The 15,211-nt window shown below is 40.9% G+C and overlaps 1 protein-coding gene across 5 annotated transcripts in view; it reads left to right on the top strand.

Moving 5' to 3' along the window:
* Positions 1-10,977, top strand: part of AFF2 (ALF transcription elongation factor 2) — a 437,890-nt gene extending 426,913 nt beyond the window's left edge. For 3 of the 5 annotated variants that reach the window (XM_074962635.1, XM_074962633.1, XM_074962632.1), the window contains exon 21: positions 1,769-10,976. In XM_074962635.1, the coding sequence (XP_074818736.1) occupies positions 1,769-1,890 (122 nt within the window). In that variant the 3' untranslated portion in view covers positions 1,891-10,976. Of the gene's footprint in view, positions 1-1,768 lie in introns of all 5 variants that reach the window. The other 2 variants (XM_074962630.1, XM_074962634.1) reach the window with 1 other exon arrangement.
* The last annotated feature ends 4,234 nt before the right edge of the window (positions 10,978-15,211 follow it).

Genomic DNA, 15,211 nt, shown 5'->3' with positions numbered 1-15,211 from the left:
CTCCAGCCCAACTACATATCTAGGATTTCAGACAGGATCATACTCATACATACTCTGAGAAACAGCCACTGCCCTATGAGTTTACAGTCTGAATAGATGAGACAGACAACGGGGTGGGAGAACATGGGGTTAAATCCTGCCCATTGGAGTCAATCTCAAAGCTCCTATAGACTTGTTCTCTTTGTGGGGTGAGGAACATCACAGCCTTCTACTCTTTCCTTCACCCCCTGATGTGATTAGAGATGGCCTGTAGGCCCACTCCTAAATTTGACGTTTTCATGGAGTAGGGATCGAGGATAGCAGTCCAGCTCTTGGTGGGATATTTCGCTTTCATTCCCCTTCTCAGGGCAGCGTCTCAATGCCGGGAGCTCTTTCACCCTTGGGTGTTTCCATTTCCTCGTTGCCATACTCCCCAAACTCACCCATTATGAGGGTCTGAAGTTGCTGAAGATGATCAGGGCTAGTGGGTGGCTGAGACTGCAAGGGGTGTCTCTACCTCTCTCTCTCTCTTGGCTCCTCCTGCTGCCACAACACCAGAAGCTGCAAGGAGGGAACAGATCCAACAGAGGTTGTTGTGAGTTGCAGAAAAGGAGCCTCTATCATTTCAAGAGTAGCTTCTGGTGACTAGGTGAAGGTACTATAAGAGAATCACTGCTCATTCCCAGCTGTTTCAGTCATGCAAGCAACAACTGAGAACCTGGCACACACAGCAGAAAATCAAGACCAACCGAGTCTAAACACGACCACTAGTAAACACTGTAGTAATGTTCTAGCCAGTTTCCATCTTGGATATTCTGCCTGTTTAAAGTTTCAACTTGCAGTTTCAATTGCATTCACTATTCTTCACTCCTGCCATATAAGCTCTATGTAGTGTTAAGAAGCTGCCACAGTTTCACTCCAGAGGTGGCTGCATTTTGGCAGCAAGCACAGTGTATACTGTAGTTTCTGTAGCAGTTTGTAAAAGATTTTGAGGTCTTCAACTGAAAACAATATAGAAATGTAATATATTTCATAGAAAGACAGATAGTTTACAATACAATAATTTCAGCAAGACAGATTTTGTATCACAATGTACGTTTGTTATGTGGTTTATATTCATTATGTGATATATAATGGCCTGTTTATAACTGTTGGCAACACAAGCCAGTTTTCTGAATACATTGTTTCCTTTATGTCAATTCTGTATCATTATAATATTCAAAGGGGTGGATGTTCAACTCCGACATCACAGTTTGACCCCAAGTAGTAGTATAAGGGGAAGTCTTTTTACTTACGTCATGCCATATATTTTTTTCCATATATGCAATATAGGAAGGTTTGTGAGATGGCATATACTGTATATGTCACTTAGCAGTGTGGGTAATTAACCACTAGAAAAGCTTGCCTAGGGACATGGTGGATTCTCCATCACTTGCAGTCTTGAAGACCAGACTGGTTATCTTTCTAAAAAATGTTCTACAGTCCAAGCCGCCATGATGGGCTTGCTGCGGAAATGACTGGGTGCGGTGCTTTGGGGTCTGTGTTATAGAGAAAGTCAAACTAAGTCATCAGGGTGGTTCCTTCTGGCCTTAAAATCTGTGAATCTATGAATCACATTAATACAGTCCTGAGATATCTTATCAAGAGTCATTCATGTATGCTAGGTCTGCAGGCTCATGAGCTTCTGAGAACTCATGAGTAGCTTCATAACCACTGAGCGTGAAATAATCTTAATTAATGTATTTCTGCACAGTTACCTGAAACAATGACTCCATTTCCTGTGTTGCAGAGTTCTTTGTAGACCTGGACTCAGTCATGGGACCATTAACACAACACAGCAGTATGACCAGTCTGGTCCGTTACGTTCGACAAGGACTTCACTGGCTCCGCATGGAGGCACATTTGTTGTAGTGACTGCTGCCCTCTTCACAACATCCCCATTGTTCTACCTCTACCAGCGCACAGACGATCACTGGTGGAACTCCACTCATTTCTGGAACTTGATTCATGTAACTTCATTTTTATTGCCTTTTTTGATATCTTATCTATTGGAAGTAGAAGTCACCATAAATGGAACTTATGACTCAAGAGCAGTATGTGTTGTACCATCTAATCATTTTTGACAATTTCTATGCCTTGCGTCTCCTGGATCCTGCTATCCTTATGTGCTTTATGGAACGGTACATTCCCTGCAGTATTGTTTTAAGTCGACTCTGCCTTCGAGTGAAAATAAAAAAAGCACTTTGAGAAGATATGGATTCCTGAAAAATAGTACAAAACGTCTTAAATATATGAAGGTATATATGAAAATTCTCTTCTGAAATAAATTAGTAGAAGTTATAGCCATTCACTCAGAATTGTCCTCTGAACCCAAGCCAAGCTGTTCACTGCTTAGTTCTGGCATCATTACCTGCAACTGTTTATTGCTAAGATTTCCTACTTTATATAGGCCTGATCTCTCAAAAAGGGCTCTGAACATCTTATAGGTATGTAGCGTAAAATCACCAAAGGTGTCAAGAGATAAAAGGTTGGGAGGAATGATTAAAGAAAGATGCCACACTACGCAATGAGGTTTTGATATTCTTTTCTCTTTATTGTTGGCTTGCCAGTTTAAGTGGGCAGAACAAGGCAGTTGATTAGGCAATTTCAAAACGTTGGCTTTCATAGTCTTAGCTACCATTCATGTACTCAATCGGTGAACTTTCTGTCCTACTGTTTGGTCTCAAGCAAATATTCCTCCATGATTTTTCTTGGCAAACAATCTCCTCTTGCATAGCGACTCAGTGACAGCACGTGTTAACGGGAGTGCTACATTATAAACATTGATATTGTATGTGAAAGTATGGATTCTTGATGAGATTCGCTAGCAATTTAACTGGCTGCTGCTGAGGCACTTCCAACACCCTGGGGCATTAATTTACACCTGTTTTGTTGATTTCCAAGCATTAGAAGCAGACAGTATTTTCTTACTTTCTTGAAAACAATGACAAATTAAAGGCAATCACTAGATTTACCCAAAAGCAACATATTTGCTTCATTATGGCCATGAATACTTCAGTCTCCCAATTCTCCAAATTACCCATTTTCCAAGTTCCATTTTTATTTACCCATGCTGTCATATTTTGACCATTCCTTTAACGCATGCATAATCATGAGACAATTCAGAGAAAATTTCAAAGCAATCTTGAATAAATTAGACCATTTCATTCACTCGTTCCTTTTTTTTTCCTTATAAGCTGCATTGGTCTTGTGGCGGCTCTGCAGGAAGCAATTGTGCATGAAACAAAACAAAATGAATTTATATCGGTAATTTACAAGACTTTAAATGGCCTCATATCATTCTTGATGTAATGCTGGCACACCTTATCAAACTGTAAATTTCATTTATATAAACAAAAAAAAACCCTCCTGGCAATGTAAATATCATTCTGGGTCACATCTCACTGAAATAACATGACATGTGTATTAAGTATCATCCAGACATTATTTAATTGTAATTTCCTTTTGATATATAAGCCTATATATCCTTTAATCGGGCAAGATATTGGATTCTACTAACTGGATTGTGACCAGATAAATAGGACAAATTTGCATTTAAAAGGTTCAAACTGCTAGGTTTTTAAAACAGGTCTTACACGTTTCCAATAAGGATTGCGCCCAATCCATATTTTAAGATAAACTTATCTTTTTAGACAATTGTGTATTAGCTCCTATTAATAAATACCTTTAAAAATTCTATAAATCATAATATTTTGTTCCACAACGAGGTCTTGTAAATGTAGCCAGTGTGGGAAGTATACCATTAGATAAATCATGCTGATGGGGTAGTCTATAAAGGAGAGAACATGCACATCCTGGATTAGTTTTACATTCCTGTTCCGAAAGTAAGCAACGTACCCTTATCTGTTCTTTGAGGGGTTCAGGTAACATGGCTGAAACATGAATCCAAAAGAACTTATCATACTGATTCTGGCTCCTTTCTCTAATGAATAAAACCAGGATATCAAGAACCCTTCATAACCATAAAAAGAGGGTGATTTTCAAACACGCAGCTTTTTATTTAACAGATGAGCGTCGGTGTTTCTGATAACTGAACTGAAGTATTGATGGGTTGGTTGTGACCTACGTTTTCCATTCTCTTTGTAAGGCCTCTCCTATTGGATTGACTAACTATTCAGCCTAATGAAGAACATTGTTCTCTCTTATTATTTTAACGTAGACTGAAATCCTAGCCTGCCATGGATTTACGAAGGCTATATATATATCTTGAAATACAATCTTCAGAGACATGACTGTTCAAAGAGTCAGCTACCCTCTCCGAGTCAGGGTATTATCTTTCCCCTGTTGCTTGTAATAAACAGACGCCTATCTCAAAATTTAACATACATTCACATCTCCTTTACCTAGACAGCTTAGAGAATTAGCCAGCCTGATTTTGCCTCCTGTGACTTAGTTTGAAATGTATGTTGAATCAATGGCACAATTATAAGAAGTCCAGCAGTCAAGCCTAGGATCACAAGCCAACATACTATTTAGCGGTCTTGTTTCAAAAGCAGCTTAGAAACAAATTAAACATGGAGAGTGAATTACCTTCTTATCCCTGGGGATGATGCTTCTTTTGGGTTAGTTATTAAGGATTATTGCACTTTTACAGGCACTATATTCATCACCTTTCAAATGCCAACATGGCATCTTCATGGAGTAATTTTACTCTTTAAATTATCATTTCAAGTAGATTTCATTGAATGAAATTGTTTGCTTGTTTTGAAGGGGAAGAGTTTTGATGTATGAGGAGATAACGTATCTGCCTGGGCTTTTTCTCTGTCACCCTGTCAAAGATCGTGAGAGAGGCCCCCAAAATTATGAGGCTGTCTTCAAAATCATGAGGTTTTTTTCATAGCATATTTTGTGTTCCTTTTATTTGTCTTATCGTTTCTGAGTCTTTAAGCAACACTCAAGTCATGTTTTCAAGCTTCCCTCCATAACCATGAGAACTAGAAATATCCTTTTTTTTTTTTTTAATGAAAGCTGGAATGCTCATGCAGGTTCCTGATACCTGCAGCTGGGTTTTCAGAAAGACACCAAACATTGCAAGAGGTGGCATGTTAAGTGATGTTTAGATCAATATGCATAGCACTATGGTAAAGGGAACACACAGGCTAAGGACTAAAGTCTAAAATATCGGGGATCCATCAGTGCAAAATGATGGTGCAGCAAAGTCCAAAGTGCTCAAGCAAGGTCCTTACACACCTTGTGGTGGGCTTCATTGGTCTTAAATGGTGGGTATGGCCTTGTGCCTACTCTGAGAACAATATGTATTTCCCAGACACATGATGTTCATTAAGGAACTGAGGTCCATAGTAGTGGATGCTCTTGAGGGGAAAGTTTAGGAGAGCTACCATATGCCTCATATGGTCGCATCAGTTGCTCGCCTGAAATATAGGGCTAGCTTTTCCTAGGGCACTTCTCACTCAAGAAAACTTCCTTTGCAAGTAGGGAAAGTTTGGACCCGAATACAAATTGCAGGATTTGGTCCATTGTTCACACTTCTTTAGCTTTGCTTATTTAAATAATTTTTTTTTAATCTGGATTTTTATTTTTTTCCAGTTGAGCTTGTCATTTTGTTGGGAGCATTTGGTGGCATCCTTCCCAGCATGTTTCTCAGAGTTGAATTTGGCCCTCTTCTTGCTGTTGCATGACCTTTGGACTCTTGGTCACTTAATAAGCTCAGTGTGTAAATACTGATTGTTTTATTTATAGGTGACCTCATTGGGAAGATAGGGGAGGTCTGTTGTCTTTAAAAAGACTCAAGGTCAAGGATTTTGGTTCCTTCTTATGAAACAAAATGATCCACATCCTAGGTTAGTATATAAGATGTTAACTCTGAACCTTTAGCTAAAATTAATTTCTGGGGTGCTTCTAAATTCAAAGATTTTTAGGATATTCCTCCCTGAAAACTTTTTGACCAACTTTTAGCTACTTTGAAGGACATATTTTTGTCATGTTGTTTTTGTGGGTATTTAATTCTATTTTTTTAAACAAATTATTATTTCAGGGAAAGAAAGCTTAAAAGGCTGAAAGGCTCAGTGGCAACAATGGGACCTTTAATAACTGTTTGGAGATGTAAGAAAAGTTCAGTTACAAGGAAGTGAGCAGTGAGCTTCCTTGATGAAGCATTACTTTTATGTGGTAGCGGGGACATTAATGTGTCCCTCTGTAGAAAAAGGCCCTTACCCCCAGTCAGATAATGTGCCCCATTCTCTTGTCCCAAGCAAACTGAAATACAGTAGAAAGCAATGCATCTGCACAGGCTTGATCCTGCCTTCATGGAAATCAATGGCAAAGCTCCCATTGACTTTCATGGTGAAGGATCAGGTCTGATATGCATATTCCATCAGCATACCATAGGGAGTATTTGCCACGCTTGCTCAGACCACCAGGCCATCCAGTATCCTTCCTCCAGCAGTGACCAGTGTCTGATACTTCTGAGGAAGGCAAAAAAAGTCTCAATACACCCATAATATTGCATATTAAACATATTGTGTGCGTATCATCCAGCTGTGCAGACCCCACCCGCTGAGGTGTTGGTATAGCACATGAAAGGGCCTTTGAATTGCTAGCAAGTCTACCTGATTTTATTGTATTTCGGTGGGCATTCTGGAGAAGGAAAGATTGCAAGAAAGTTTAAAAATAAGGGCCACTCCACCATCCTTATGCTCCTTGCCCCATTTGCAAGTTTTACTTTATGTAGCATTTAATGATCAAATGTGCGCCCTCTAGAGGTGATTTTTATAAAGGCAAATAAGATAAATCATGTTAGGACTGGAAGAGGTCCATTTCTTGACCCTCCTACAGTTCCAAAACAGAAAACCTGTTTTTTTGTCCAGTTTTTGTGCAGTGTCTAGCACAACTGGGGTACTGGTCCATGACTGAGGTTCCCAGGCACTATGATAATGCAAATAATAAATAAGAAGAAGCTCCATAGACACAAAATCATATCCAGGCACTCTGTATTGTCTAATAATATATAGGCTAAGTGCTCAATCATTATATTCCTCACTATCTTAACTTTCCCAATGAGCAACAATGTTTTTCCCTGATTAAAGTTCAGTTGTGGTCATGTTTTGGGGGTCTTTTACACAGCCTATCTCTAAGTTTTACTCTTGACAGTTTTATTTCAGCTAGCACTTTTCAAAGCCGTTTGATGTATTTTTGGGGCGGTCTTCAGATAGCAGCAGGCCTGATTCTGATCTCACACCAGTTTAAATCCATTGACGTCAAAGGGCCTGATTTGGCTCTCACGCAGCATGTAGACCAATGTGACTCGGTAGGTTTACACTGGCAGAAATGAGTGCCGTTGCAAACAAAAGGCGTTACGGAGTAAAACTGGTGTTAGATGAGAACCTCACTGTGTCAGAAGACACTTTATAAGAAGTACCATGAAGATGATTTGTCCTTGGAATCAAAGGGTACATAGAAATATGTATGGCAGAAATGTGAAGCACTGTATAATGAAATTGGAAACCTACTGAAGAAGGGATGACTTCATGAGTGTGACTTTCTGAATTTGACCTGTTTGTACATCTGTGAAAAGGGGATTTATTATTATTGATACGCCTGATGAAACCTGTCGGCTGTGATATTATGTCATGAGAAGGCCTTGTGCACCTCAGCCCAGTCTGATGAATTAACCTGCCTTACTGTTGGCTCCGTGACACAGTGCACTAATACTGTCATTACAGTCACTTTCATGTAGCAAGGTCATTTTTTCCCCCACAGAACTTCACCAAGGACTGATTCCAGGGACCCAGAAACCAGCCCACATAGCAGTCTGTGGCCTGGGTACCTCTGGCATAGGTAGATGAAGAAGTCCCGCCCCTACCCCCACCCTACCCCCAGACTATGGAGCAGCTGCAGATCACAAGGGTACTTGAGCCTCCTGCCTCATGGGGTTCCAGAGCTCAGACTCCAGTCAGAGCCTGAACATCTACACTTGTGTCCCATTAATTTCAGTGATATTAACCAATGAGCAAGATGAGCTGGATTTGTGTGTGAACCAGTTTGGGTCTTTAATTCTACTTTACTGGAACGTGAGTTCCACTATATGCAAATTCCATTCCAACAAATTCCAACAATGCTTTACTCCCCATATGGGGCTTGATTCTACTCTCAATAACAACAGTTTTGTACTGGTGTAACTTCATTGACCTAAATGGAGTTACTCCTGATTTAGACCTGTATCAATCAGCGCATCAGGCTCATAACTGAGTTTCATTATAAAAAATACTTAGGGAAATGTTACTTATAATTTAAGGCTAAATCCCACATTACATACTGGGGGCCAGATGGTGCTCTGACCAACACCAGTGGCGATCTAGAGCAACTCAAATGTCTTCAATGGAATTCACTGGTCCAAATTCTGTTCTTATTTTACACTTAATAATGGAGTGATTGAGATCAACATTGGGCTCATTATACCAGATCCTCAACTAGGTTAAATCAGTTACTTCAGTGGAGCTACCACCAGTTTTTCACTGTATCTTAGGTTGGATCTGACTCACTGAGTTCAGTTTGGTTACTCTAGATCTACACTGGGGGAACTGTAAGCAGATTTGATCTGTGACCAGCCCATAAATGTACTCAGCCCCTACTTAGGTAAAAAAACTTTGACTTCAGTGGGATATAAGTGTGAGGCAGAACATCAGGGATTTGACCTACTGGCAGGATGCATTTACTCCAGAATTTTTCAATTAACTGAATAGCTGGCAACAGCAAACTCTTTCTATGGTTCATGAAAAACCAGAATACAAGATCCTCACGTGATGTAGGTTGGTGCAACTCTATTGATTTCAATGGAGCTATTCCAATATACACAGCTGAGGCTCTGGCCCATAAACCCAAACCTTTTTTAATTTTTGGCCAACATATCTCTGTGCAGGGGAACTCCCAAAGCTTTATCATCACACTTCTTGTTTATTGACCATGCTAATGAAGCTATTCCTGTTTTGTCTATAAGGAAATGGACTTTGCAAAGCAACGAAATCTAGAGTACTTTGTAAAGCCGCATTAGACCACACAGCCTGGAAGAAGTACCCTCAGAACCGAGAATAGCTCAATAGCTAGTGCTGTCCTGTGTTTTGTCTGATGTCGTTTAAATTTTCACTCTGCGCTTCCCCTGCTGATTTTTACGTAGGACGTGAACAACGACTGTAGGTTTCTGAAAGTCATCAGCCACATCCCCAGATGCCTTCCGTCAAGGTAGCTCCATTGATGTCAGAGCTGATTTACACAGCCTGAACGGGGCCTGTATAGTTTTACAGCCTGTGCTGTGTGAATTAAGTGCAGCTCTACAAATATATACTCAAGCTGTTTTCTAATAGTTAAAGCATCAGATAATCCCTGCTAAAAGAATTGGAGGTGAATTTCTGCCTGCAGTCTAGTCCTGCAGATTGTTTTGTTTTGAACTAAAAGGTATGGTGCAATTTCATTACCCCTCAGTTTAAATATTTCCTGGCATGAGCATTAGCTCACATAGAAAAATGGCAAATACATTCAAATGTTGCGTAAATACTCGCAGTATAAAGATGGAATCTGTTACTCCTGCTCAAAGACATTTCAGAGGGTTGAAGTGTATTTTCTAAGCCAAATGAAATTTTGTATATTTAAAAATCATTGAAAATATGTATTAAAGGCGCAATTCTGCAATTCTTACTTACACTGAGCACCTTAATCCACAGTTAGTTCCAATGAAATCAGTGGAGCTAACTACAAGCAGACTAAGTTACCGCTCATCATTAGGATGGCAGAATTAGGGCCTAAATAGGTTACTTGGATGCAGTCAGGAGTTTAATTTTAGCCATATATGTCATGTGAGGACACTTATAAACTCGATGTACATTTTATCCAAACTGACAGTCCCATTAATTCCACAGACTATTGTATATTTTATTCCTTCGTGTATTTTCGTGACATCTCTGGATTGCATATCTTCTTCTGAATCTGAAATACTCTTTTAAGAAAAAAAAATCAATGTTCATGAGGCCTAGGACATATCATTGCAAAGTTTGAAAACAGATTTAGAGATCTGGTTATTTTTGTTTTACCTTCAAGCCATCTTTTGGTTTGTGTTTTGACTTGAGCTGTAGCAACCCCACGCCCAATTGTTTTTAAAATGGTACAGTTCGGATTAAGTTTTCTGGTTGCTGAAAAACCGAATAAGATGAGTAACGTATGGGAAAAGTAATAATGGCAAACTAAAGGGATGTTTGTTCTTTCTACATGTCTTGTTTTTTACCTGCTAGTGTTGGGATTAGTCTAGAAAAATTTGTGATTTCTCACCTCCATCTCTGACTATTGTGACAAAAAGCTCAAATTTGTTTTTTGAGTTTGTTGGGGTTTTTTGTTTGTTTTGGGTGCTTTTTTTGTATGTGTAGAAGTAACCAAAATATCAGGAACATTTATATACCCTCTGTTCTGGTTACTGGCCACTATGACATCATGAAGACCTCTTGGCCTTCCTACCAAAGTCGGATTTAACTTCTACCTTGATGTTCTTCTCAATTAGCCATTGAAATTAGATTGTAATTTACTAAATACCCCTTTAGCTTGCATTCTTACTTTTGATTTACTCTTGAACTAGCCTTTTTTGTGCGTGTGCAAATATCATATCCATAATCGCTGCAATTCCACAAGGTGTCTTTGTTCTCAACAAGCATGTTATTCTTGTAAAGTTTTACGTATAAGTTAAGATGTTTTGTACAGACCAAGGTAACTGTTAAAATGTCAAGCAATTACTGAAATGTTGTATAGTTATAAAGGTTTGATTTCTTTTGCTTTATATGTATAAAATTGTATCCTGCCTGTTTTGCTTTGTATTTCCAATGTGTTGCACAATTATGCATTTTGTTTACATTTTGTTCCTTCTTAAATAACAGTAATACTTTATGTACAAACATTTTAAATGTACTTTTGTTGTTTTTAAACACAATGTCTCTATATAAATAATATTGGTTGAACTGGTACATTTGTGTCTCTCATAGAGGGGTTAATTATACTGCCAGTGCATTGAATTATTTAAAAAAAACAGTAAAATAAAATTTTTATGAAAATGTAACCCATTTTATAGCTATAAATTATTCTGCATTAAGCTATTTTCTCATTCCTCTCCCAGGATACAATAACTGTGAGTTCTGGTAAGTACTGTTTGCAGGAGAGTTTTCATTGTTTTTAATCTTTAAAGCATTCGAGTCGTTATGCAGAACTGAAGTGATTCAATATTGTGGAGCTAAATTTTGCTGATGCCATTTCTGGCAAGATAAGTGGTGTGGCACACCCCCACAGGAACATCCGCAGGATGGTGGGAAAGGATTCTGTCTACCCCCACCCAATCCTAAATGGCTAAGGAACCGGTCTGAAAAGAAATGAGTTTCAAAATTTGCTGACAGCCAGCACAGGGCTTACGCACAAATTTAATGGTGCACTTAAATGTACTGGCCTTCTGCACAGGGGTGAGTTTCATCCCAGGGGCTCACTAGGCATGGCCCAGACCCGGAAACGCCAGGCTTTATAGCCTCATTTCAAAATAGCCCAAGGATTCAGTGCCAAGAATAGCAGCTCAAAAGAGCTGCAAAAGCTCTCAGGAGATGTTTAAGTAGTTCGTGATGTGGCTGCATAGTCCACAAGACATAGTCTAGTGCAGAGAATGGCCACCAAGGAAGAATTTGAGGGCTAAAAAATCTGAGGCCCCTCTCTGGCCACTGTGAAGTTCATGCTCTGAAGAGGGGAGGTCTGAGAATGGGGATCAGTGTGTTCTAGCACTGATTCCTGCTCCCACCCTTGACAGGTTACTTCTTCCCCTGCCAGGAGCTCCTGTGGGGGGAAGTCGATGGGCGGTCACCACTGGGTCAGAATACAGGGGATTTTAGAAATGTGCCTGCACAATTAAAGGTAATGAAAAGAATGGAAGTAGAGGTTGAATCTGGTAGTAATGTAATACTGGGCCAACTTCACCGGTATTCTCTGGCTTTTTTGCACCACTTTGGCGACAGCCATCGGTGCAGCTTAACAGACCAGTTAAACTGTTTAACAGGTGTACCAGTTTTATTGCTTTTGCCTGTGCAGCATGGGTATCCATAATATACTGTCTCATCCCCCAAAGTCCTACCCTGGACTTAGTGTTAAAACTGGGATGGATTCTCTGGAGCGGTCTCTTCCTTGGTTCTGCCAAAGTTGTGGTCAAGAATCCAGAGAAGATATTCCCAGGACACTGCTTGATCATTTCGGCTGAGTGAACCACTCTAATGCTGCCTGTCCAATTCGCCCAGTGTTAGCAGCCAGGAACACGCTGGCAGGCACAGAAACTACCGTGAGAATTGACTTAGCGTAGTCAGCGCCTGTCGTTCTCTGCATGTACAGACTTGTAATTGGCTGTGAAATGTTCTGTGATCCTTGCGTATGAATGACTCCATATAAACCCAAGTTGTATTTCATTGTGGGTGCCACTGAGTGACTCAGGCAGGGAGGGCAAAGTGCCCACTAAAAAGGCATCATTATTCCAATAGCCACTACCCACGTAAAGCCCCACAATACCAAGGACACCCCCCCCAATACACCTCATGGCTGGGTTTCTGGAAGAGTTGGCTTTCAAAAGCAGCCCATCTCGAAATGAAAGCGTGCCCTATGGCGGGCTCACCAAGCTCCCTGTAAGGGCAGCAAAAGATGTTTCAGGAGAAAAAAAAAAGAGCTGGCTCAAGAAGAGTGCCTCAATATCCCAGCCACAGAGCCTGAGCCAAAGATCAGAGACTTCCATGAGCTTTCAAGATGGCATCATAATGCCCACTGATGCTGCACTGAAAGTGCCATTTGAGCAAGTTACTATTGCCCATAACAGGCTAGAACTGGAGCCCGCTCCTGAGAAGTGCTGAGCTTCCCAATTCCCATTGGCTTCAATGAAAGCTATGGATGTAGAGCAGCCCCCAGGGTCAGCATCTTAGAGAGGCACATAGCTCTGCAGTCCTATCGTGGCAAGTCACTTATGTTGCCCTGTTCCCCAGCTGTTCGAGGAGGATGGTCCGGCCCTACTTCACAGGAGCGCCATGAGCATAAAATCAAGTGACCAGGAGATGCATAAATATTCGGTTGATATGGGCCATGCAAATACTTAGATAAAGACACACACACACACATTTTTGCAACCAACAAAGATGCATGCGCATACTCAGGCACAAAGTTGAGTTACATCAGGGATGAATTTGATCCATGTTGTAGGCTGCTGGCTACCGCTAGAAAGCTGTGGTACATAGCTGACAGAGCGTGACAACACCACTAAATCCAAAAGGTCCAGTAGCCTCTTTCCATAGCCCAAAGAGGGAGGGAGAAGAAAGAGCAATCTGAACCATTTCACTAAAGTCTTAGAGAACTGCCTGATTAGCCCAAGAAGGCAACATTACAGTGATGGGTCCAAGTGCTGGAAAGGGATTTCTCTTAGCAGCTGCATTTCAAAATGAATTTAAAAATCACTCTGACTTAAAAAGGGGAATGTGTGGGGATTTTCAGTACATTTTTTCCCCATACAGCGGCCCTGACGTTCGAAGGACTTTACTGTCGGTAAGGTAAATGTGTAACGCGCACGACCCATATGTGAAGCTAATGTTGAACGTTAAATCAACACTATCTCTGGGTGGTGGGTACTTTGATTTCTTTCTGGAGTGGCACCGGTTTTGAAATCACGTGGCCATTATTAGCCAGGGCCAAATGCTGCGCTCTGCCCCACTGCCCTTAACGTGAGAATTAAGTGGTGCATAAAGCCTCATGTGAGCCCTCGTCATAGGATGAATTTCCCCCTTCGAATGCTGTAGCACAGAGAAAACTCTGCACTGGCGTTTTGGCAACTCTGCATTAACTGCCTATCAAGCAGTAACTAAATAAAAAGGCTCGTATTGTGCTTCAAGCCATTAATTTAACAGCAATCACCTGTGTGCTCAGGATAGGCTGGCAGGGAATTATCTGCAATGAGAAGATGCTTGCCAATAAGTGTCACAAAAGGCTTTCGCTGTACCTCAAAGTGGCTGCAAATCAATCAGCTCAGGTCTAGAATGCCTTTTGTGATTTGGGAGGCTGACTAACCGAAAGGCAGCCTCTCTCCCTAAGGAGGCAGGGGACCTGCACAGTGATCCATGCACCTGTTCACATCTACTTAAGCCCTTAGCTTTAAACAACATTTGGGAAGCCCTTAAATACCTTTCTGCTATCAGATTGCTAAGTAAGCAATGGCACTTGCAACAGGGATGTCATACAATTGCCACATGGGAGGGTGCAGGCTGCACTGTTGTGAGTGGGAGGGGAGATGGCCATGAGCCATGGTCCGTGCTGTGGAAAGGGCTGAGGACCCTTAGCATACGGTGAAGGAAATACATTCAGTTGGCACATTCATAAATGCCATGACTGCTCAGGCTTGGACTTAATTGGTGCCCAGGGCTTGTTCTAATCTAGACCTAGGGGAAGGGGTGAATTCCACCCTAAAGACTATTGTCACAGTACGATCAGCTGGGTTCGCTTGCTAACAATCCCTAGAGCTGAATGTCTGGAGGCGGGATACAAAGTCAAAGAGCACCTCTGCACCAGAGCCCCTATAGTCTTCAAGGGTATCCAGGCTACATTGGAATCGAGATGTTTTTAACATATTAACAGGGCAAATGCTGCCTGTAAAGAAGGCGAATAAATGAATTCATGCAGCAAGGACCTTCAGGCCAGAGCTGGTCAACCAGAAAATGCTGATTTGACAAAATCTGAACGTTTCATAGGACTATATCAATTTTGTTGAAATTTTTTCAAGGAAAAAAATTATTAAAATGTTTTGTTTTGATAAGGTCAAATCATCTCATTTCAAAGGATAAAGTCAAAAATGAAGCCCCTTTGACTTTGTCGAAATGAAGCGCTTTGAGAAGGTCACATGGCTATTTTGACTTTTCCTCATGATTCAGGCTAAAAGGACATTTCAAAATGGAAGATTTCCCATGGAATGGCAATGCCAAAGTTCAGCCAACTCTGTCTCAGACACGAGGAGGTCAGCAGACAGCTTTTCTGCCGTTCCTTCCCCTCTGTGGCCTGACTTTCTTGCAATCGCCAACCCCCCTCCCCATCCCACAATCATTCATTGCCTCTTCGCTTCAGTCTACCTCTTGCTAACCTCCAGTAGTCCTCCCTTTCCACCCCATCCGACTGACCTCCCTCC

The sequence above is a fragment of the Natator depressus genome, chromosome 9 (assembly GCF_965152275.1).
Source record: "Natator depressus isolate rNatDep1 chromosome 9, rNatDep2.hap1, whole genome shotgun sequence".
Lineage (NCBI taxonomy): Eukaryota > Metazoa > Chordata > Testudines > Cheloniidae > Natator > Natator depressus.
The sequence above is the reverse complement of the archived record's forward strand: the minus strand, read 5'-3'. Positions and strand labels throughout refer to the sequence as shown.